At 44.0% G+C, this 26007-nt stretch overlaps 2 protein-coding genes across 8 annotated transcripts in view; one reads left to right on the top strand and one right to left on the bottom strand.

The window, feature by feature from the left end:
• The window catches only part of LOC125765970 (homeobox protein homothorax), a 127979-nt gene extending 126768 nt beyond the window's left edge, over positions 1-1211 (top strand). For all 7 annotated transcript variants that reach the window (XM_049431531.1, XM_049431537.1, XM_049431535.1 and 4 more), the window contains exon 9: positions 988-1211. In XM_049431531.1, coding sequence (XP_049287488.1) covers positions 988-1196 — 209 coding nt within the window. In that variant the 3' untranslated portion in view covers positions 1197-1211. The remainder of the gene's footprint in view (positions 1-987) is intronic.
• The window catches only part of LOC125765928 (nucleolar protein 58), a 135725-nt gene that overhangs the window by 11469 nt on the left and 98249 nt on the right, over positions 1-26007 (bottom strand). The window lies entirely within an intron of this gene.

The raw sequence follows: 26007 nt of genomic DNA, 5'->3' as shown, positions 1-26007 counted from the left end.
TCCTCGCTGCTTGCGTGTAAGCATTTTATTCATCGATATTACTAAACGGATGCGGTGCTGATGTAACGACAAAAGGATACCGCAAGAATACCCGCCTCAACGGTCGACATGAAGAAGTTTTTGCGTTGGATTATTGGAAAAGATCGTGGGAGTCATCTTGGAAGGATAATATCTTCCCTCTGCGCGAAAGATGCCTTTGGTTGGACGTTGGAAGTGTGTGTGTGTGTGTGTGAGACGTTTTATAGCGGAAAGCGGAAAATTGAAACCACATCATCATTATCACCATGTTGCCATCAGCGAAAGGATCCTCCCGGTGATGGGACATTGGATTCTTGTCTTGCTCCCATCATCATCATCGCCGACACCACTCAGCCAAGCTTTTGTTGTCGAACCGTGTCTTTGCTCCCTGTCTAGGGTGCCCATTGTGCACGCTTAAGATGGTCGATAATAGATAGGGCGGTATTCTAACCACCATTTCCGTCGTAGTACTTCCGTCCCACAGCCACTGTTCCCACCGAACGGGCATGTGTGATAACGTAACTTCAATCGTGTTGCGGTTGTTGAGGTGTGTAAAAATTCCCTTTCATGAGTATGAAGGAGAGTTTGATTTTCCATGCAATTTCTTATCACTTACACACACACACACTCAACCGGGATGCTAATTTTCCCATCCGATAGTGAACGTTTTCGTACGGTTCGTGGAAACTCGACGTATACCAAAAAGAGATAAAGTTTATGTCTGTTTGCCCTATGCAATCGTGAACGCCGAGAACGGGCCTATCGATTGCGTCAATGACACCAACGACGATGATGATAATGCCGATGATGATCATGATTAACATAAACGATATTGCTTCCCTCCCCCTTGTAACATCCCTTTTTCCACCCTTCCCGCCCCCGCAAAACAGTACACATTTATTGATATCGTTCTATTGGCTTTGTGCAATCACTAATCACTATTACCTTTTTTATTCCTTCCTTTTGCAGATGGTGAGTTTCTGTTTTCGTATGGTTTTTTTTTTACAATGGATACTCTTTACAACGTATACACACCGCCTGCTCATCACACGGCCAGGCCTCTTCACGGTATCGTGCTGGGCAATAAAACGATTCCGGTGTGCTCAAACACACGCGGATCGGATCGACGAACGGTTCCAAGTGCGTGCGGACAGATTGAAGGTATTAATCGGGTTTGAAAGACCATAATCGATACCAGACCAGCTGACGATGACGACGCTGGTGGTATATTGCTGTATAAAACAATCATGGTGCCACGGTTTCCCACCCAAAATAAAAAAAAAAACCCTGCTGGGCGGCCCGACCGGGAATAAACCCGAAAAACGACCGACCGAATCGATCGTCTCAAAGATTGGTCGTCAACACTTCCAATGCTTGTATTTAAGGTGGCCGATTTTTATGGTTTATCTAGGTTTTTTTTTAATAACCATTCAAGTCACAATGTCATTTGGTTATCCTTCCACTCTCATCAAACGAAAACAGGGCACTGCTGCTCTACCTTTTAGCATGGTGCAATCTGACGCGCTTTAATGAGATCTTTTCACTATTTTATTATCACTAAATCGTTTAATCACATCATTTGTAATGTCATTTAGCAACAGCGACCGACCTGGCAGGGTCGAACGAAACTGTGCTGGCACGACCGTTTGAATTAATCAACACAAACCCGGAGGGGCGGGAGGAAAAAAAGCAAAGCCTAGTTCGCCTGAATGTATGCAAACTCAAACGGCAGGATTTGCCTACGGGGCGTTTTTTTGCGTTAGGGGTCCGGGATGATATGCGGGACGATGAGAAAAGACTATCAAATTCCTGCCAGGGGCTGTATTACAATGTTTTGTTTTCCCTTTAAATAAGTATATCTGTGTGCGCGGTGTTTTATCAGATTTTTAACCAACAGCAAAAAACAACCCGTTTTGTGTATTTGCATTTTACCCGCTAGTTCATCATATCAGTCAGGGAGCAACGTGGTATCTTTCCCTTTGTAAAACATTCCCTTCAGCGGGATATTCTACTTTAATTTATACATTTGGCACTGTACTCGATGGAAAGATTTGAAGGCAACGATGGTTTTTTTTGCATTGTCCTAGCTCACATTTCCAAGCTCGATTATCTACCACATCTTTCCCCGGGAATGAAATGTCGAAGGGAGCACAGTAAATCGAAATAGCAGCAAAAAAAAGCTCCCAACCAAAAACCATAGACAAACAAATCCACCAACAACGTAATGCATTAATGCAATCACCGGTGTGTAGTATCAGCAAAACCACTTACGACGCCCTTTACGACGTGTCAAATTGGATTAAAAAGTGTTCCTTTTCGTTCGTTCCCGCTCGATGGAGCGTCTTTTACCACTGTCGCTTCTTTGTTTTGGTGTGTTGCCAAAAATGCACACTACGCGTGGTAACGAGGGACTCATCTAGACAGCGTGTCCCGTTGTCGTGTCCCAAAAAGAAGGATGATTTGCCGTATCGAAACCGATGTCGCGATCGCGGGGGTGTGTTTCTTGTGATGCAAATCTAGTTTATTCAAATTCTTTTTTTTGTTTCGCTAAAAACCATAACCTTCTTGTAACGTACACCCGACTTTTGCACCATGGTAATGGATCCATCCTCTGTCCTGTTTCGTATCGCCAAAAAAAAACCACCCCACTTATCTATTGGGCACTCCCTTTGACATGCCCGGTGGGCGGATTGTTTACCAGGTTACCAATGAATGGCACAAAAGGTTTATACACGGCCAAACAAAACAACAATACTGCCGTACAAACAATAGGGCATCCTTTGCCATACCCACGGGCGTGGCGTTTTGCGGGGCCATTTTTCTGTTTGTATTTGTATGTTTCCGCACCTCGCCAGTTAGTTTTGTTTTTTCTTTCCCCGCCGGGTGTCCTTTTGTCGTGTTTTGTTTGTTTCGTTTCATTTCGTTGGGAAACTAAATTCTTGGACAACAATAAAAATAATAATGGTACAGCAAATAGCAGCAAAACTCAAATGTGTCTCCAGGTCCCTCGCATGTCTTTGGAAAACCATTACCCATTAGGGCGTCAGTGTTTTTTAAGGATGGTACAATGGCTTACTCAAGGTTCGTTCGTCGAATGCAGCGTATTGATGATCCAGTGTTGCAAATGAGTTCTTTGAGGAAAAATAAACAAACCGCCCAAAAACAACCCCAGGAGCAATTCATACTCCGTACGACGATTGTTGGAGATGCCGAATGTGTCTGGTGTGTCTTGCTTGCTGCTTACTTTTCTTTCCCTTCATTTGTCTCCGCAAAAACTAGTCTAGAGCTGTAAGCGATTTCCCCAAGTCTTACGATGCGGAGCGGTTGCGCCTCGACGCAAACGACAACACAAAACAATGCCCTTATTTAGGCCGATGGATGTGAGAAGCGATCCTCAGGCAATATTGCGAGTATCACTGCAGCAACAGCAGGTGGGTGCATTTGGTGCATTTGGAGCTAAGACAGACGGCGGGATCGCCGGAGAGCTCGGGCAGGTTTAAACAAAGTCCGCATTAAAACCTTTCCCGAGGAACTGGAGGACCTGCGCGAAGTTGGCTTCCACCAAACAACGGAAGCCTGACGTACACGGGGCAATGATACAATGATACAATCATCATCAGGCTGAATCTGCCGCGAAAAGTCCACGAGCATCACGGGAGAACAATCGTTGCATCTTACACCCTAAAGGCAAGGAAACCTTGGGCCGAGTGCATCGACGACCGATCGCTTACCGAGCGGCATCCTTTGGACTATTTTTCGGCCAAAAACAAACTCTTATTCGCAGCAGCTACTCCGGGCCGGGACAGGACAGACGTGGAAGGTTTTATTTGTTGTGGTTTTTTGTTTGTTTTGGTTTCATCCCTAAATTGGAGAAATTGATTCCATGCGACAAACGGCGATGGGCTAAGGAGGAAGGGCCTTGAAGAATAGACGAGAGCACCTCGCGGTTTTGTTGAAGGTTGCGAGTGAGTGTGCGCTCGCGCTCGCGTCTCAAATTGGCGATCGGCAAACAACAGTCGCAACGTAAGGTCTCAGGTCTCCGGAAGCCTTTTTTTCCTTTCGCCGGCCCTCCTATTCAACACTTCACCGTTTTCTTGTCGCTTTCGCGCACTGAAGCGATTGTCCTGCCTTCAGGAGGCCCCCTTTTTGTCAAAGGAGACACAGGATGCTGTTGAATTTTCCTCCCGTTAAACATTTCCGTCGTTCCGGCGTAGCGTTTTGTTTTATTATTGCTTTGTGTGTGCGTGTTGTTGGGTGTTTTTTTGTTAGGTTATGCTCCCTTTTCTTTATTGTTAACTTTCTGTTTCTCGGGGAGTTTTTTTTTGTTTTATTTCTGCTATCCGATCCCTTCATTCGGCTGTGGCGTTCGCATTTTTCCCTAAAGAACTCATTCATCAATTCAATCTGCAGCTACCAGGCTCGAAAAAGGGATAAAAATGAATCGCGCTTGCCGTGCATGTGTCGTTTGTGTGGCTGTTTTTTTTTTTGTTTGTTCGGTTGTTTGCCTTACGTTGATCGTCTTGTCTTGGTACACTGTTCATTCTCTGCAACCCTTCGCGGGTTTGGCTTTTACTTTTGTCAATTGGCAAACCGAACCGATTCTTCCATTCATTCGATGCGACGCATGAAACTAACTTTAGAGCATCGTTTTAGAGCATCGTTTTCCAGTGCGTTTCCTTCCTCTTTTTTTGTTTTGTTTTTTTTCTGTGTTAAATGCGCTTCCGTTCATTAATTCTTGTCAACAGCTATCCTATCTTTGATTCCTTTCGAGGTTCGTTCCCTTTTTTTTGTTTGCTTCTTGTTTTGTTTTTTAATTTTTATTTCGTCCTTTTGTACATTTTATCATCGACAAGGGACTTACGAATGGGAGGTGATTCTACTTGCCAGATAAACGGACTGTGGTGTTATTCCAAGGAACTACCATTTCGGTCTGTCCGACGGTAAGAAGGACGTACGGATTTCATTTCCGTTTGCCGTTCTACAGAGCCGTGATTCGAAAGCGTCAGCTTAAGCAGCAAAAGAAGCAGAAATACACAAAGAAAAAAGAAACGATTCGAAATTACTTCAATGGTTTTCATGTTATAGCAACATTACCGGTCGTGTTATCTTACCAAACCTTATCCGCTTTTCCGGTAGAAACCTGCTAGAAATGCTATTTTCGGGGGAGAGCAAAAAAATACACCACCAAACACTCAAACCAATTCGCACACCCATCACGATACCTGTGTTGCGCGGTTTATTCGCTTATTTTAACTCTTTTCGCTTGTAAAATTTTCCAATTACACGATAACGGACAGAAGCGATGGGGAGGAAATGGACCGCAATGTGGTACGGTGGAAATACAGTGCGCAATATACATAAATCACGGTGGCACGTTTTTGAGACTTTATAGTTCCGTGCGGATGGAGCAACTGTGCCTATTGAAGTATACAGTACGAAAAATGATTCATTTTTTGTTTTATCGCTTGTCGTTTTTTTCTGTTCCGTTATTTCATTCATTCTTCTTCACTTTAAACGAATCGGTTAAGCGCAGTTTTATAGTTCCTTCACGTCACCTCCCATCCCCACAAAGAAGCTCCCAAAGGGGTGCCCACCCGGGTGGTGCTGGTGGTCTCCCATCACCGTGGAGGACGCACTCCCCGAGGACGACTCGAAAGAGTTGTAAAAGTTGAAATATGGAAACCCATCAAAACAGAGTGACCACCACCGTTAGCACCCTTCATCCACCATCCACGGTGGAGAATGAGTAGTAAAAGTGCGAACTGGTAAACAAAAAGCCATAAAAAAATGTATTACATTCAGCGTGGGGGTAAATCACACCCGGTCCTGGGGTTCATTGAGCAGGCTAATACATTAACGTTTTCTCTAATGATGTATCGTTTCTGTGGCAAAGCGACTATTTCGTCGCGTGATTGTTTCGGCCGATTGCAACAGTTGGAAATTTGCATCTTGTGTGCCACCGTCGGGAGCTGCTTACAATTGTGTTCAATAGAATAGCAGTTCCTTGGTGCGAATTCAGTTTAAAATTTTTAGATTTTTTTTATTTTTTATTATTTTTTATTGTTTTTTATTTGAAGCATTATTTGAGTGTAAAGAAGCTTATTTCTACCAATTGCCATTAAAATACATCAATTTAAAAATTTTGCTAAATTTCCCAAAAAAAGCTAAGGCTAACCCCTTAGGAAATTTTCGAGTTTTCAGGTTTTTTTTATTTTTTTCTTATTTTTTATGCTTTCTTCTATTTAAAGCCTTATTTGAGTGAAAAGAAACTTAGTTCAACCAATTCGCATCAAAATAAATCAATTTTTAAAATTTTGCTAAATTTCCCAAAAAAAACCAAGGCTAACCCCTTAGGAAATTTTCGGGTTTTCAGATTTTTTTTATTTTTTTCTTATTTTTTATACTTTCTTCTATTTAAAGCATTATTTTAGTCAAAAGAAACTTATTCCAACCAATTCGCATCAAAATAAATCAATTTTTAAAATTTTGCTAAATTTCCCAAAAAAAACCAAGGCTACAGCCTTGGGAAATTTTCGGGTTTTCAGATTTTTTTTATTTTTTTCTTATTTTTTATGCTTTCTTCTATTTAAAGCATTATTTGAGTGAAAAGAAACTTAGTTCAACCAATTCGCATCAAAATAAATCAATTTTTAAAATTTTGCTAAATTTCCCAAAAAAAAACCAAGGCTAACCCCTTAGAAAATTTTCGAGTTTTCAGATTTTTTTTATTTTTTCCTTATTTTATATGCTTTCTACTATTTAAAGCGTTATTTGAGTGAAAAGAAACTTAGTTCAATCAATTGAACAATCAATTGTAAGATCTTAGGATATTTATGCCGGATTTTTTTTATGACGCCGAATTGAGTCGTTAAACGAGCTGACTCCTAATAACGACTCATTCACTGTGAGTTGATTCACTAAAAAGAGTTGTTATTCTCATCTCATAGTCAGGATGGTCCTGTTGCGATCTACTTTACAGAAATAGTGAATAACTCTAGTGTATGATTTTTGGCAATATTTCTAAGTTTAATAACTTAAAAATATTTAAGAGTTAAGTAGCAATATTAAAGGTTAATGAAGCCACCATTTCTAAATGGAAGTTCGAGAAAGCGAGTCCCTTTATTTTCCTAACCCGACCCAAAATGAAAAAAAAGCCGTGATTGGCATTGATTATCTGACGGTATTTGCTAATATCTTATTTTCGTTTGCAACTATCTCTCCGGATCGAAATGTAGGAGATGCAACGGCAACAGTAGCCGTTGTACTTCGGTTCATGGTTGTTGCGAACCGCCCCGACACGGTGCAGCTGCTTACCTATGAAGACATTCCTGCTTCGGGGTTGGAAAGATTTATTTTCGACCATTAAAAAGAAACAGGTTTCGCTAAACGATTTGACCGCCAGCCTCCAGTTGCACCAGTTGCATCCGTGCCGTGGCATTTTGCAAATCCTCCAGCTTAGTGTGCCTTAGCACACTGTACGAATTGACAGTACGTAACGCTCCTTGGCTTCCTTTTAAACTCCCTTCCTCCTGTTCCTACCCACCGTCCGGAATGCTACGGTTAATTTCTAAATCCTAGTACATTGCACTAGGCTGGCCTCCGTTGCATTTGCACACTCGCCAGCAGTGGGTCGGTTTTGCTTGGCGCCAGCATTACCCCAACTAAACGATTATTTATTTATTCTCCGTGTGTATTTTTGTTGTACTTCTGTTGCTTTTCTCTTCAATCTCGCAACGAGCAACCCTTTTACTTCTCGATCTCTAATTGAAGCGGAGACCCCCGGTACAAATGTGACTGTTTAAATGATTCGTTTCATTAATCAGCATTATTTTCGATCCACGCGGAATGCATGCCGGTGCATGCAGACCGATCGCCGTGGATCGCGAAATCTGTTCACATCTGATCTCCAACCGCTGGGACTCACGGTTTCGATCGAAGGATCTGATCTGATCGACCGGAAAATGGCTTTTGACGGCCGTCCGAAACGTAACCGTACACCTTGAACCATATCACTCCGGGGTAGACTGTCGTGAGGATGGGGTAACAAAGGTGGAACGGGACGGGCGCAATGCACGGTTCGGCATGATGTTTGAAAAGGCCATTTTCAATTTCGTCTCGTAAACTATGTAATGATGATTATGAACAACGAGCCACGACCCACTCAACTCGATCGATTCCAGTCCGTCCATCAGTTGCGGAACGGTCGTAAATTTTAAGATGAAAAATACCATTTTCCCGTAAAATGGCGAGCCGTGGACAATGGTCGAAAGTTGGACGTATTGGAAGTGGGATGTAATGATATTTTTTTGCATTACTTCCACTAACTTAAAAAAATACTGTAACTGAACTAAAATATACGTATACTTGACCAACTAGTTTAATTCAAATCATTTTTGTAACCTTTATTATTTAACTATTTATTCATAAAGAAAAGTGACTTTGGATACACTTGAACTTGTTCCTAACATTGTTCCAAGAAGCAAACAAATTCTGAGATGTTTAATGTTTGGAGATCTCCTACGTTGATTTAAATAACTATTATTCAATATTTTGGAAATCCATCTGATCAACCTCAGCTGGACCACTGTGCCGTGTTCTTTATCGGCACGGAAATAGAGATGCACGAGAATCGGCGTTGCAACGCCGCAAACAACTCAGCAAAAATGACGGCAAAAATTATTTCCCTATTCTGTAAAAAGGGTTTTCTCTTCCTTTTTTTTTTGCCCACTTCTCATACACCTTAATCACGTGAGAAAAGATTGAACTTTTTCCTTAGAAAAACCACCGAAGGGCTTTTAGTGTGCTTTTGTGGCGCCCAAGCCGGTTCCGTACGCCACCACATTCGTCGATCGGGTATGGCGAAGTCATACGGCACACGCTCAACTATGTATGCAGATTGGGCTGCGATGGTGCTGTGCAAATTATTCCATCCCGCTGGAAACTGTCTTCGGCACTGAGTACCTTCGATCGATTGAATCTTTTCATCGATCCACGCCGGGCCCGACCGACCACAACCGAACGAACGGGTGTTGAAATTGCCTTTAAAGCCGTGGAAATAAATCGCTTTTTCGCCAAATCGCACACAAAACGATAAAACGGTACCGTAAATTGCCAATCATTCATCCCACACTTCTAACATCACCCGAATGGCCAGCCAGCCAGCCGAGCAAAGAAGCAGGCGTAAATACGGCCAAAACGAGTGGAGAGAAGAAAAAAAAATGGCACTCCTTTGTGATGGCCGCAGTTGGTTCGGTTCGGTGTGGCCACGATGAGCATGAATTTGATTTTTCCCTCCCAAGCTCGATCATTCTTTCACCCCGGTTTGTTTCTTTCGCACCGGGTGGAAATTTAATCGATTTTCCCCCAAACGAACCTTCAGCTATAGTGTGGCAGCCTTTTTAATACCCTTTCGGGTAGGCTTTATTCAAAACGGGGTGGGTTGGCTTCTTTTGAATTTCCTTTTTTTTCTCCACCCAGTAAACATCATACCAAATCATCGCTAGTGTGCGATCGATTGCTTTGCGCGGTTGAAAAGTGAATTCATTTTGTTTATCTTTGTAATTGATTTTTGATGCGCGTTCAATGCGCGCTCCTATTTTACTTCGGGCTGCATCGGACAGCCACAAAGCGCTAAATACACGCTCCTTTTCTCTCTCTGCTTAATAGCAAACTAAATTAAACATGCATTGTGTTGTTGGTTTAGAAAGCAACTCGATTTATTTACCGGCATTCAAGTTCGTTTCACACCATTTTAGTCATTTATGTGCAATGAAAACGCTTTACCAATTTAACCGATCATATCCAATCAATAAATTAATAAATCGTTCGAGAGAAGCAAAAAAGAAAATTGGTTACATTTAGATGTTTTCTTAACTAAGCAAACTAAATAGTCCACATTTAAGCTTAATCAAACGCTCCAGTCAAAAACAGGTGTTCTAAGCTACGGGAGATGATTTATGTGTCCGCAAGCTACGGCGTCGTGTTAGACAGGTTGAACAGCGAAACAAAAACTACCTCTTACCCTCTTACTAATATAACAAATTATAATTATAGGAATCACTCTAAAATGACAGAGTGTACGGTGCTGAGGTTTTTCGTTTTTTTTTTTGGTGCTTTTCATCCGTTTCTTTTTTTTATCGTCCATCCCCTGACCGATTCATCAGCCACCTTCATAACAGTGGTTTTACATGGAAATAATTTCTTCGATTGGATGAATCATAAAATAACCTGTAATTTATTGATGCAAAGGCGATTAACTGGGGTATGATTTTACTTAATAGCCATCAGCTCCACATACCCGTAGCCCGATCCTGCCCGCTCGATCATGCCCGAAGGGAGATAAATATTGTTAAACGAAAAATAAAGCGGGAGAAGAAACCGATCAAGCGCTTTGGTTGATCTTTTGGGTGGAATTTTTTTTTCTCCCCTCGTTTTGTAGCTCCACCATCCGAAGACAACCGATTCGGTTCGATTCGAAAATGGCAACCCTATTAGCGCCTGTAGCGCTTAACGATCATCGCGACAACGTCGACACACACATAGCATCGCGCACACGCCCCAAAGGCAACGCGCAACGATGGTTGGGCCGGAAAAATGCAGGGCCCAAGATTCCGACAAAACGTCTTTTTTCCCCCGCCGCTCATTCGCGATTATTACCGGGGTCCCATAGTGCACGCCGTTTGCCAATCCAATTGGCGTTAAATTGCACCAATGCAGTCGGATGCTGTTGCTTCTAGGGACCCATTTTGTGTGAAACCGGGGCTGGCAAAATCGTGAGATGCAGCACAAACAAAACAAACAGCCGCTGACACGAGCACGAACACAATGCGTCGAACCGGTCGAATCGATTCGGCCAATCGGGCCCCTTGCAACTGCACCAGATCGACCAGATTCGGGATGGATGGACCAAAAATGGGGTGGAAAATAAACACGGAAATAATAATCATCCTTTCTTCCTGCACACCACACTTACTGGGTGGTTGCCACGCAGCGATCGGCTTGTCTCGATGGCGATCGAATTTATTTCTTCCTCTGCTCGGCAACGAATGTGTACCGACTTTAATTGAGTTCTAGTTTGGTGCAAGTGCAACTGCATCTACTGCACCTGTATGGGAAGGAGTACCCGGCGAATAGCATCTAGATGCTCGGATGCATGCACACGGTACATGATGCAAATGTACACGCTGGCCGCCGGTTACTCCGCCGGGCATATGAGCATTCGGATATTGAGCTCACGCGTTTGCAACGTTTTAGGTTACCACTTACCGTGTATATCTTCGGCCTGCGTGTGAAGCTGATTTGTTTCAGCGCGTTGTTTCTGTGTACGCTCTGTAGCAGCAACTTTCAGCCCGATGCGCGTTTGCTAATATTTAAAATGCACAGCCGGAACTCCACATTTCCCTTGACAGCAGAGATTTGTGCTCTTTTTTTTGTTGGTTGGTTCTTAGTTATCCTTCCTGTTTCGTACCGGGCTAAAGTCTAATCAAGAACACCGTAGAAACATTTCTTGCTATCAACTTTGTATTCCTCAAACCCTGCTAAACCCATCTATATGCAAACGCGCTCCGCACTATGATGGCAATTTCGAATGTGTCCCCCGGGGGGGAAGGTGAAGCTGTTGGGGTTGATTGAAGTGTTCGCTGTGCGCTCCCTGGCTTTCAGCTGCATCGTCCAAATGTGTGTTTCTGGTGGCAAAATGCTCCTTAAAAACCTCCTCCACCAACCGGGCACGATACGGGCGCGGAACACGCCGTACGAATAATGAGAGAATAAAATGTCTCCTCCTTCGGTACCGTCGAAGCTTTCAACGCCCTCGAGCGTACCTTGGGAATTGAATTCCTCGAGTGCAACAAAACGCAGCAAATAACAACTGCAACGAGGAGCAAAACCAAAAAAAACAAGCTTTAAGCGTATAACACACATCCTTTAAAGCTCACTCAAATGACATAAAGCGAAATGGGGTGGAAGACAAAAGGTGCCCTGTTCGGCACCTGGAGGGCCTTTTAAAATGGAACCTTGTGAGCCTGATTGACTTATGCGTCTTGCTGCATTGGCCGGCTCCAGCGTACCGACCGGTGCACTTCTGCAACACCAGAATTTGCCAGATCGCGCCATACCTCATACCGTAAATAATTATGAATTCAAAGAAGAAGCAAGCCAGAACAGACCTAAATGCTAAATAAAAAAAAGAAGCAAAAATTGAAATCAATCCATCGAACACCGAAACCCCGACCGAGGGACCAAATGGAGAAAAAAACCCTTGCTCGGTGGCACACTTGCGCGGCCCTGTCAGGCTCTACGACTGCAATTCGACCGTACCGCAGCGCAGCGAAACAAACGCACAAAACGCGAACGTTTAACGATGTGCATTTTGAAGACATTTAAAACAAAATCGTTTCGCGCGAACCGAATATGATACAGATAATGCCAAATTAAAATGCGATGTGCATTTCTTTGCTGTTTCGCTGATCTCGGTGCTCTTCGCTTTCGCGTTCCCCACCCCTCTTTTTGGCCTCCACATACGCACCTTCATACAACAAAACGCAAAAGTTTCAGTGCAACGTTTTAGTTTGCGACTACTGCAGTGCTTCCACGTTTTTATTGTAATGGCCAGCGGAATCGTTGAGGTTACTTCCATCGTGCCACTTCTTCATTCACGATCGTTCATTCTCGTCCCCCCCACCACCAGATGGTGGATGGATGGTGAGGTGCGGCTCTGGTGTGTAGCAAATTATAATTAGCATATAGATTAATTTTGCATTTCGTTACTTTCGGTTTTGTGTGTGTATGTATGTAGAGGCGCGTATATTTCGTTTTTGCTTTTCGTTTCATTTTCTGTCCTACTGATGTATGGGGCCGTTCCTTCATTTAAGCTGTCCACGACCGTATTCGCATACTGTTTACTTAAGGTATGGATGGGCATGAAGTGAAGAGTGTAGCAATAGGAAGATGAACGGAATCGATGCCCCAAAACAGTTCGTTATAATAGTGGGAATATTATTAAAATGAATCAATAACAAAAAGGAGATGATTTGGAACATTATTTTGAAAAATAGAGAAAAACGTTGGTTTGGACTCAAAACTGCATCTCTTAGAATTGGGATTAGCTATAAAAGCTCACACTGTCCATGTATTAAGGGGAGATATATACAGTCAGTATGATCAGAAAATTTATCCTGAAGATCGGGACTTTGTTCCCAGGAATACCTTGAGATATTCCTAGAATAAAAATTCAAATCGATATACAGACATATTACCAAGTTATTACCGAAAGAGTAAACTTATTCCTCAAAAGTTCTCCTTTGTTTTACAACTGACTCCAATACTACAGTATTTTTGTTAAAATATTTTTAAATGTTGGGATGATTTTTGGATAATTCTTGATAGTTTTTTGGGTAAATATTCCAATATTTGAGGTACTTGTGCTTAAAAAAATATCACAAAAATTCCTGTTATTTTATTCAAACTTCCGAGCGTACAACTCCTCTTAATTGTTTGACCTTATGCTTTCCGAATTTCGATAATGCTTTCCGTTTCGGTCTGATTAGCACAATCTTAACGGAGCTTTAGAGAACCCATTACGAATATTCATCAATTACACTCGTCCGTGGCAGGCGCGTTTGGACAGTTTTTCCAAACAAACCCTTAAAATGATGCAATCAACACCGATATGGCACCCCGCAGTTCTGAAAACGCTCAGCCAGCCAGCCACAAAGCCGGGCACATTCGAATTCCGACGATCGTTTAACATCATTTGAGTGTCCCACTAGCTTGGCGTTGGATGTTGTCGCTTTCTCCTGCGTCTTACCTGCATGTTGCGTTGTGTTGCTGTGAGCCAAACAAAACCAAAAAAAAACACCCCTCGATCGACAGTATAAGGACAGTCCCGATCGGTAAATGCTGTGCCTTTTACGCACAAGATCAGAGGGTTTCGAGGCGGAGATCTTTTCCCTTTGCACGGGAAGAAATAAAATTGGAGAAAAAGGCAAACGCATTCGGACGTTTCGGATTATCCTCATCCATCTTGCGGCACCCGACCAGGGGGCCATTCTTCTGTGGTTCTGGTTATGTGTCAACCGCTTACCTATTTCGATGCCACGCCGCCCGAAAATGGCTGCCGGCGCAACCATCTTCGGGGTCCACAGACCTTATCGAATTATCGGTGCGCTGGTACCCGTCCCCGGAACCGCGTGGTGGTGCCGGTGGAACGAAATGGGAAGAAAATGAGACAATTTTTTGAAGTGAATCTGTCCCTCTTGCGTTGGTCGAGCGGTCAGACATCAGAGAGAAAAGAGCCATTTGGCCGCAGTGAACAACCGCCCGTTACGGTCCCCGTACAGTTCGGGACGCTTTTCGGTCAATAGTCAATCGACGGTGCCACACATTTATACGAGAGCACCTCAAGTATGCGCACATATACAGCACGCACCGCAGGGGGCACCGAAGGAAGAAAGGCCAAGAAATACGGTCTCGTACAACGAAATGCCTTTACACGGTTTACCCCGGAATCGGTGTGTCCGCCCGTTCCGATTGTTTCGAATGCGTCCGAAGGCTTCGAGTGACAACCGTTCTTTTCCACCCGGTGTGCGCCGATAGCAGCGACGGTGCGACATTTGAGACTGACCATCGTTATTACAACGATGACCCCTAGGAGTAGGGCCCACCCAGCGGTGTTGTGTTTTTTTTTTGCTCGTCTCCTTTACTTCTTTTATTTCCCTCTTCCCGGGGACCGTTTTTCCCACCATACCGCATCGTACCTGTCCGTGGGTTGCGTTATCGGATCGGTCATGTTTCGTTACACATTTTGCATCAAACTCCGTTTGCATGAAGCGCTTGGGCGAGGTCGGCTTGTTTTTGCGTTTGCGCCACCTGGAGCAATGATTTAAGAGCAAAGACCGTCCACCGGTCCCATTTGCTTCGCTAGAGCCGACTCTTGTACATCAACCAGAAAGGAGGACATGCAAAAGCCAACCGACAATCCAGTGGCAGCGAGGAGGCCTTTGTTCTTGCGCCAGTCTACGATGAAACTGCCATCCCGCACAAAAACCCGTCAACAAATATCAACACAGTGCGGCTGCGGAGTTGGTCCGAAGGATTGGCGAGGACAAACAATGTGATGGTTTGTTTTTCTTGGAGCGCAAGAAAATGTGCTCCCCTTCAGCTGGACGAAACAGAGTGGAGTGGCTTTTGGGACAGGACTTTACCTAGGGGACGCAGCGTTCGGTAGCCGCACGTTTGTCCATTTTGTGTTGCGCTAGCAGTAAAATGGAATTTTCTTTTCATGCGACCATTTTGCTATTATGAACCTTTTTTTTCGCAAACGAAGAGCCTTACCTCAAGTGTGTGTGTGTGTGTCTCTCTCTCTCTCTCTCTCTGTGTGTCTACTATCAACAATGCACAGATCATTTTTCCGAGAATTCGTTTGCGTAAAGCATTTCAGCTTTTGTGAAACGTGAAAAACCCGAAAAACCCGAAAAGTCAACCCCGGACAGACCCGACGCCGGGAAATCTCATCCGAATAATCTGTAATAACATTTTGCCGACCCGTGCTCCAACAGGGCGAAGGACCGTTTTGCGCATTCTTTCGCAATGCTGGCCGTATCCATTTTTATCATACAATCACATTTTCCTCTCCTGGTGCCATCGTCCTGGGAAAGTTTTTGTCGACAGAAAAAAAGGACCGTGTACTCCACCACCCTTGTCCGTGTGCCATCTTACCCCCAAAGGCATTACAGCCCAGCATCTGAAAAGTCCGAAGGGAAATTGCTTTTTAAATCATCGTTTCCCCCGTTCCTTTTTGCACGGAGACACATACGACGGGACACAATTCTTTTGCTGCTCGGTCGGTGCCACACGCGTGCCCTGCACGGTAAAGGACGACCACTCTGGCAGGAGCCAGTCTTTACGTTACCTTTTTTTTTTTTTTGGTTGCTCAAGGATCGAAAAGCAATTGGCAGTAAATTTCGTTACGCTAAATCCTTGGCGCAATCGCCATAAAGCGTTATTACAATTTGTTTTGATTGACCACGCACGGTGCCCGGAACCGAACCGAAGGTCGATACCTTCGAAGGACCAAGAATTCCAATAAGCTCAGTGCCGGAGATATTGGTTTTGGTGGTCTTTCGTTTGATTAGGCATTTTTTACGTGTTTAATTTCGCCTCGCTTCTGTCCACCTTACGGACACAACGTCGGTTTTTTTTTTCTTCTTTTGAGGGAGGCAAATGGGTAAATGGCTAATGCGGTCAATAGCTCATACATCTAATGACAATGCCGATGGCAATTACAGGATTACATTCATTCCGGTGTAACAAATGAACATTGTGCCGAGTTTCGTGCCGTGCCGAAGACAAGTTCGGCGACAACCCGTCGATGTTTTGTCGCTTCCCTCGTTGATTGCTGATGCATTCGAGATAATTCCACCCCTGGAGGGTGCATTCGGCAAAACTGTCAGCACTTGGGATGGTGGAGGTTGATGGTATGATTTAAATTATCTTTGCAAAACATTGGCTTCCACTTAAAATGAAGTTCAAGCGTACCAGTTTAATTTTTGTTTTTTTTGGTGTGCCATTCCGACCTAGACTCTGTATCTCGATAGCAGTACTATCAGAGTGCTTCGGCTTGTGGCTTAAGATGGAACGTGATACCATTCTCAACCGCTCCACAGAGCCTTTCTGAATGGAAGAGACAGCGAGCACGGTCTCTATCTTATTAGCAAGATAATGGGAAGACAATAGTCCATTGAAAAGCCACAAAGTGATGCTCCGCCGAGGGGCAAACTATTGGCAGGATGGTGTCCAGGGGAATTCTTCCTTTTTTCCCGCGATCTCCCAAATCGCCCAATCACCGTACGGCGATAATAATGCTACGGTTTCAATTGATATCGGCACCGCAATGTTTGGTTCATTTGGTGCTGTAATAACACGAGAGATACGTCGTTACGGTTAAGAGGAAAGAAATCCCCAAAGGAAATAGGTTTTACAAAAATCAAATCCAAACCAAACGAAGAAGAAAGTCTCACATTCCTCACATAAAAAACCAAACTCCCGACAAAACATCGCTCACCAGAACACATAAAGTAATTTTCAATACACTTAATGTTCACCCCCGACGGACCGAAACCACTCGATGTCGTAACCGGGATGCTGGATTTGATTCGAAAAACAAAATCCTTCGCCCCGGCGCTCTCGGCACACACGTCGGCAGGACGTCCTCGCTGGTTGTGTCTGTGTGTGTGTCAAGAACAAAAAAAGGACACACTTGGGTACCATTCCGATGCCCACGGTAACGGCCATTTGTGGGCACGGTAGCAAAACTGCAATCAAACAAAAAAAAACGACAACATTGGAACACAACTTTAAGGTACTTGATTTTGTCCCGATTTCTTGTTTTTTTTACGAGTTTGTTTTTTATTTGGGTTTTTAACTTTCGCTTGTTGTCTGTGCGAGGGGTTTTTTGTTTTGTGTTGTTTTCTTGTGTGTGTTTTTATTGTCTGCAAAATCCATTCCATTAACACCGTCACAGTTGAATTAATTGACGACTGGGACGACATAGACGACAGCGAATAACATTCGAAATGTTTGGATCGCTGAACCTCTGAAGGGCTGTGGACGAGGATGACAACAGCAAAAAAGAATTATTTTTCCCCAATGTACCATTTCTTTTCGGCACGCAAGAAGGTAGGTACCGTGAAAGCATACGCAAAAAAAGCTCCAGCTTGGGTTAGTCTTGCGTGAGGAACCATACAAACGGCAAATAATGTGCCAGAAAGACGTTTCGTAAGTTTTAAAAATTCCACCCGAAATTTTCCCCTCCATCGCTGACTTCCGAATGGGTAGGAAACCTTTTTATGTGTAATACACTCTTGATAAAATACATAAAAAATCCCACCCCCTGAATACTCAAAACAACAGGGATCAGGGGCGCAAGACAAGACGAAATTGACACATGCACATGAAAAAATGTTGTAAAGCACAGAGCCTCTTACCAGCCACCAGCGGCGCAAAAGGATGAAATTCCACAGCGCCTAGGCAGCACATGGCGGGTACATAACCCGCCAGCAACTTGCAGCGATAAGCAACGCAAAACCCAGGCGGCCAGTATCGGTAGACACACACACAGACGCCCCGGAAACAAATTCTTGCCGCACCGAGTTTCGCGTAGGCTGCGAACATTTCGATCACACGGTGTAAACAGCGAAATATCACCGACCGGATCGCTGCGGTCTGGCCCGGGCGACGGCCTACTGCTTGCTGTCATCGCGAATCACGCGTGTCGCTCGTTGGTTTTGGTAAATTACAGAACGACAATTAATACAGCATGCAAATATGGATAACACTCGAACATGCTTCGAGGAGTTTTGTTGCATTTTTCTCTCTCTTTTCCCATGTTTCTTTCATCCTTTTAGTTTTGTTCCTTCTCTCTATTGCGCTCTCTCCCTCTCTTTCTTTTACATTTTTTCCACGCTACAGTATATTTGCTTGTAGTTTTTAAATAATTGCTTTTCTGTTGCCGGGTTTTTCTTCACTTCTTCTTTCCCGGATGGATCGTTTGTTAATTTTTCTCGATCTTTATGTTTGCTTTCCCGGCGATGAGATACACTGTGGTCCGGTGATCGCGGATGCGCTTACCGTACGTTCGAAAAAGGGACAACCTCGTGACAACTCGGTACAACCGTTCCTCGCACGTCCTGGGTGCATTTATTTTTAGGCCAGCGAACGCGACCATATACGCGATATGCACGCGAGTACACATGAGCGAGTCAGCAGTGTGCTTGTGCCACACGCAAAACGAGCCCAACGAGTCGTATTAATGTCGCCCGGCACGGCGACACATATTGGCAATAATGCGATCTTCGGCCTTCCCCTTGCAGAAATAAAGGCAGCACTTTTCGTTCGGTGTCAATATTAATTTAAAAGACTGCACACACACGTCCTTTCCCTGCCTACACACTGGTGAGGGTTTTCGCTCCGTATGGTTTTAACCCGCCAAAACGGCGCAGGATTCTTCCTGTCTTCGGAGTTCGGTGCGGTGCCATCAACGTCACATGTCATCCGAATTAATTACAGAATTTTACACGGTACAAAAATTATTACTACACTCCACCAGTTCCTTGCCCGGTGAGGGATGAACGGGATACGCAAGACACGATCGTAGACGATCGGGATGAATCTGGTTCTAGCAGTGTGATTTTTTTTACTCCGGACTTGGGACAACACAAATTTTTATCTTCACTCCAGACATTATGGTTTACTAGAAATCACAATTTACAGCAAACCAGTTTCGAGATGAAACGGATTTGTAAGTTTTTGTCCCGTAATAAACGAAAACCCAACTCTACCACGAACGGTGGCGCGGTTACATTGAAATTGATTGTGATTTCGTTGGCAAGTTTTCTGGGGATGATGGGAAAAATAAAAGAATACCTTTAAGGACTTTTTTTCGTGCTATCCTTCCTTCCAAGCTCCTGCTTCAACTTGCAATCTCATTTGTGGCGCGAATACTCCCAAACTTCTTAATAAGGAAACAAATCCTCACAAACATGGCCGTGCGCCAGTTTGCCGCATCGCCTGGTATGTTCTTACGGGCGATGTAATGAACTTTTGCCCAACTTCCAAGAAGCTTGGGAAACAGAGAAAATAGCTTAAGCTTAAGAGACACGCTGTGGCAAGATTGAGAAGAAAATCCCTACCCACAAAATCCCACCGCTCTGCCGGCGTCTAGAACGCAAAAAAAACGTTACTGTAAACTAGCTCACCACACCGTTAGACCGGCAGCAGCTCCGAAGCAAACAGAGGATACGACAAAAGCGACCATTATCACATAGTTTATATGCCAACAAATTTTGGTCACTGCCGTGCACAGCCCGGAGGGGGGTGCCAAACTATCGGGGCTAACGAAAACACACAAGATAAAGGGTGTATCTGCAAGCTTCTCCAAAAAGGTGTATACACGGTTGGATGTGTAAATTCTTCAATCTAATATGCATGCTCACGCTGCTGGTGGTTGGGGGCACATTTACCCTGCTTGCGAACCCAGGTGCGCGTAACGGCCAAGGGGTCGGATCGGATCGGAGTGTCGAGCCGCATGCGAAAGGATCGAGAAGAATTTGCCCAAGAACTTAAGATGGGTCCAAAAAATAAAAGGTTACTGACGACACCCAGAACCTCGGGACAGGTTTCTTTCGACAAAAAGATTTTGGGTTTAGTTTATTCACATTTTTTCTCTACTTTCTATGTTCAATGCTCTGCGTTCACATCTCTAGCGTCCTATTCCAACCAGCAGCAGCAGCAGCCGAACACTCCCAACCAAGTGCTCATAAAGGATTTTTCATTTCGAACCTGAACCGAACGACACCAGTCGTAACATTCGAAAATGGATGGGTTTTAGCCCCAAAAACAAAAACCCTTGCGAGCACGAAAATGATGCCACATCGCAAAAGGTGTTTTAACGGAGGGCGAGCGCTGTTGGTAACCTCCGGCCAATTGGAATGGAAGGACATCCCCCGTTTCGCATAAAATCCTACCGAAAAAAAACCTCCCCAACATGCGTTAACTTCAACTTATAATAGTTATTTCAAAACTTTCCGCAATCCCAAATCTTCTCCCCATTTCCCCTCGACCCTCTTTATGATCCTCATCTATGAACTCGTTTACCTTAAAAAAAAACAAATTCCACTCCATAGGACGGTTGGGTCGCACATCTCGGCTTTGTTTTGGCTCGTGGCCGAATAGGTGGAACCAGTGGGTTAAAACACTTTGCAGCTTGTTATGCTGAGGGTGAAAGAAAATGTTTAAAAATGATTAATGCCTGTCCGCCCTCACTGCACGTAAATCCTTCCACGCACCGCGGGATCTGAAAGCTGCCGAGTTCCTACACACTGTTGGAATTTTTAGACGAAACGTCAGCGAACAGAATGTAACCATAGGACGCCTATCTTCGCCTATCGCGCAGAAGGGTTTTCAATCAAAATTCGGTATCGGTACTGTTTAGGCACGGACACGCCGGTAAAAGGGCAAACAAGCTGACGACCTTTCGCAGTTTTTGTTTTTTTTCTCACATTTTAGACGAAAAAGCTCTTCGAAACCTCCGTCGGAAATCGGACGGCTTTGGAGATCGGTTGACGGGGTTTGGAGTCAGTGAACAGTTGTAAGCCTTTTTTTATACAGTTGTGGTCGTTTTTTTTTGTTTTTCCATTTGGCTGTACGAAGTAGATAACAAATGTTGGAAAGATCCCACGCTGCAAGGTGCAAGACCTGACGGGGTGTTCATAATGAACAAATAAAATCAACTCCGAATATTTATACAGCAAAATAAAGCTCCCCGTACGCAACCAAAAACTGCCTTTTTCACGCGCCAAAGGTAATCAATTTTGGACATTTGTTTTTTTTTTTATTGCTCTGTTGTTGTCCTTCTTCAAACGTGAATTTGGAAGATGGTGGACGTTACTGTGCCTTCAATGCTCCAATAGCTTCCCCAATCATGTCTCATGCAGGACGAGACTCAACCGTACACCATCATCAGGCAGTCTTGATCGGTTGAATCGGTTGAAAGTTTGTGCTTTTTTTCTCTCACTCTTTACATTTTACTGATAACTCGCACAAGATTGACTGCCCCAAGGATGGCTACCTATCGCCCCCTCCCCCCGAACTCCTCTGCCTTTGGCGCAAGATTTGAGTTTGACAGGCCCGGGTACTCGGTTGCGATTCGATGAAGTAAGTGTTAAAGTTTGTTTGTTTGTTTGTGCTGTGGACAGTGTATTCTTCTTGTCTTTTTTTTGTTTGGTTCAAAGTTTTCCACGCACTGATCACCTCTCGAATGGGCTATCTTGCAGTGCGTATCAGTTCATTCCACCGCTTCAGCGTATCCACTACCCGACCGGACTGACTTATGGCCATCGGTGTCTTTATCGTTTCTCAACTTTCCGGCCAAAAGTGTCAAAGCCCGAACGTAGTTGCTTCTTCACGGGGTAAAACTTTCCAATAAGTTTCTCCAACTGGGTCGTTTTTGATGCGACTTTTTTGTTGTGTTTTCAGAGAAGAAGAAAAAAAAACCAAGTACCTAGTCGGGGAGACACGTCTGGACATTCAATTCCTCCAAGGCAAACCCATATCCGATAAATACCCGATCACAATTCTAGAGTCTGTTTACCTTCGTCACTAGTGCTTATCAGATTGATTTCTTTGATTAGTGAGTAGTTTGTGCCTGGTTAGTGCCGAAACATGATCGGTAAGTGAAAGATCGCACTTACGCGTAGTTTATACTGAGATCGATTTCTGTAATATCGTTGGATCTGCTACCAAATGAAGTCAAACTATTAAGCTTTGTTTTTAATTTCTCACTGTAGTCAATCCTTCATCATTGAAGCCACATTTTGGGCAACTTCCTCTACTTCAACTCTCCCACACGAAACGCACGAAACAGCTGCCCTGATTCGATCCTACCGAACCGATATCCTTCCATATCGTGAAGGAACAGCCGTGCCTTACTTCAACGGGGTTTCAGAGTTTCAGTTTCAGCTTTGAATTTCCTCTTTGGATTTTTACCTCTTTTTGGTATTTTTTTGTTGTTTTCTTCTGTTTCACCTAAACCTCCTTTCCTTCACCTCTTAACCCTTACGTTTCGTGTGCGGGGGGGAACTGTTCAGAAATTAGCATTTGTGCCTTTCAGTTGTGTTGTGTGCCTGATTATATTCTTCTTTCGGCCCTGCCTTGGTTGGTTGAGCCCTGCTCTTGTTTCCTCGTGTGTGCGTCCATTTCCTTGCGTATTTTTTTTTTCGTTTTGTTTGTTGGTTCGTTTGTGCTGCATGTTATTAGTGCTGTTATTATTGCTATTCGATTCTGGTTTTTATTTCATCAGCACCGCGCAAGAACCGTGGCCAAGAACGTACGTGTGTGTGTCTAAGGGAGGTTCGGTTGTTTGCTGCCTTCTTCTAATTTTGCCTCAAACACGGGCAATTGTGTGACCGGGGAAGGAAGGAAGGGGAGAAGGTTGAGGGAAGGCATGTGGGAACGAAGTTTTTGGGGGTTCAACTCTTCTTGATGGAATCACCGACGGCCCACAAGCAACGAACACCGTGCCGTGCCATTATTGGTTGGTTGCTTGCCTGTTTTGTTTTTTTTTTTAGTTTTTGCTTCAGTTTCGGTTTTGTTTTATTTGGCCCGTTGTTTAGTTCCCCATTTTACCCGAAAACCCGAGAAAAAAACCTCGCGTCAAAATGGTTCCCGTGCGCCAGGGTTTTGTACCGACGGATTTCACGTCGATTACCGTTTACGTCCGGGACTTGCTTTTGCGTCCGAAAAGTGAGCCACACTGTCAAAGAAAACTCCCCCCAATACACACACGCGCTCATTTTCGAATAGGGGTTGAATTTTTTGTTGTTTATACAATTTCACTACACATAACTGCGGGGGTGAGCGTGTGTGTGTGTAGAGGAAAAATAAGGAATGAGAAAAGAACCAAAAAATAGTTCAAACGAATAATACAAAACCTCGTCAGAAAGAGGCCAGCTTTTCGCCCGGGCTACCACACAAAGCATAAAACAAAAGCAAAAAACAAAACAAAAGGCTAAATGAATTGTTTGCCTAGCCGCCGGTAAGACCCTTCATTCTGGCATATGTGTCCGTTCTTATGGCCCAAAGCGCTCCAAACGACGATGACGGCTGGCTGCCGCAGTAATAGTAATATCCCAACAGCATAATTTCCACTTTATGCTGCTCACACCTGCGCCGACCCGTGGTCCGTGGTTGTGCGAGCGAAAATAATACTGTACTGCAATGGGCCAACTTCCTCTTTGCAAAGCAGGCGCAAAACTTCATCCGGTTACCGTCGTCTGTGCAAGCGAAGCAACTCCACCCAAAAGTGTGGAGAACGTCCACGGCAAGCGGCTTAATTCGTTTTTTTAATTTTTGGTTTCCCATTTTCCCCATCAGCTTTTTCGCCGTCGGCTCCGCGGTTTTCGAGACCTCCACCGAGCACCACGGTTACGCATCAGATAGTACAAATCGCAAGCTGATTAACAAATTTTCAGGCACCCCACGCATATGGGTAAATGGGGAATATAGCATCCAAGGAATAATTTTCCGGTACCCAAAAAAGCCCTTTCTGCCACGCACCAGATTGCCCCATATGAGCTTGAAAAACTTAAGAAACAATTGCTACCTATTGCGTGTGTAGAACGAGTGAGTTTTAGTACGCAAGATTAGAGAAACAACTTCACGGCGGTACGGTGCGCCATTATTATAATCTTTATAAAGTTTGCTCCCACATGTTAGCATCCCCGGTGGGGAGAGAAAAACCAAAAAAAACCCTCGCTGATTTTGTACGAAGTGGAATTTGATTAAATTCTTTCAACTCACATACACATCTTCGTGCGCGGCTCGCTTTCCTTCAGGGAGTGGCACACTTTCCATAAAAATTACATCAATTTCTTTGGAGAATTTTGGCTACGACTTCACCCGTGGCACCCTTCTGTATAGATTGTGCTGGTGAAAATTTGTTTTTCCCCGACCAAGTCAAAATTCCGCTACACATGCTCACACGCTCACGGTAAAGGTGTCCCAAGCCAAGAGTTCTAGTACGGTGGGAGAAATAATTGTCCCGGGTGGGCACAAGTTTAACAAATTTCCATAACATATAACTCGACGACATGGCGATGATATTGGTTTTGGGGAGTTTTATTTTTTTGCTTCTTTTCTTTCGCTACCCCCAACCCATTTTCTTCAAATCATGTTACAGACCGGGAATACCGGGGTCGGAAGCCAATCTTTTTGCATTAAAATGTTCCATCCAATTATTATCGTCGTTCGTCGTATGAGCAGTGCATTGGGGAAGGATTTAGATGGGACCATAAAAAAACCGTTCTATGTGGATGCTTTTTTCCGCACCCAAATTGGCAATCTAAGCGATTAACTGCGTACCATTGCCATTTGTTTCTGCGCGAAAATGGGTGGAAAAACTCTCGAACACTTGAAACGCACACCGAATCGGACGCTACTTCCTTTTGCATTTTTGTTTCTGTTGATTTACTATCAAAAACACAATTCTACGAAGAAAAGCATGGCATGGAAGGAAAAATTAAATCACTCTCATTCCGACAGCTACGCTCTAAATAGGCGCACTTCCGGTAGTTTTAAGGAATGGTTGTTTTTATTAATTTATCCAACCACCCCGGCAGCCGGTTAATAGGCAAACGGAAGCGACGATCAAATATTCACCAAACAATTCAACACTCACTGACAGTAAAACTTGGAGAGAAGAAAAAAAGAAGGAAAACACACAAGAAAAACCTCGCGATCGTTCATCATCCAACCTGTAATGGGCAGGCGTTTTCGATTGAAAATTTCATCTCCCACCGAAACTAGCGCCTGGAAATGGATTTGTTTATTGCCAGCAAATTAAACAATAATGTTTGCCCATGATCACCACCAACATTAGCGTTTCCTCAAAGAGTTACACGACCGTAAAGAGAAGTGGAGAGCGAAAACAGCCAAAAAAAACGAAACCCTGATCGTCCGACCGGCCGGCGATCAACATAGGAAGGAATCTTACAGCAAACAGCACCGCCAAACGATGGGAGATGGACACTTTGGGAAAATATTACTTAAAACACACAAGCGACCATTTCCTGCCGTACCCGGTGCCCAACCCTCCCAAGTGACATGTGGTTCCGGTGGAGAGAGCGAAGAAAAAAAAGGAAGATACGCCCGGAAAAACTGTTGCACCGAAGCACATGGATTCGATTGAGTTGTGAATGTTTTCATTGCTTTGTTGTTTCGAAATGAAAGGGAAAACCACGCCTGCCAAGATGCTCAAATCACAAGAAAACGCCGTGGAAAAACACTTTTAACACTGTGACCCTCGTATGTTCATGTGTCTCTGTCCGTGTAAGGTAGGGTGGGTGAGAGAGTAAAGCCTTGAAATGGGGGGGTGTTGGAGGAAAGATTTTCCTATTTTTAAAACCCAACCATCGATGGCAATCGTTTTCCACGCAT

This window comes from Anopheles funestus, chromosome 2RL, assembly GCF_943734845.2.
Source record: "Anopheles funestus chromosome 2RL, idAnoFuneDA-416_04, whole genome shotgun sequence".
Classification (NCBI taxonomy): Eukaryota; Metazoa; Arthropoda; class Insecta; order Diptera; family Culicidae; genus Anopheles; species Anopheles funestus.
This window is presented reverse-complemented; position numbering and strand designations above follow the sequence as displayed.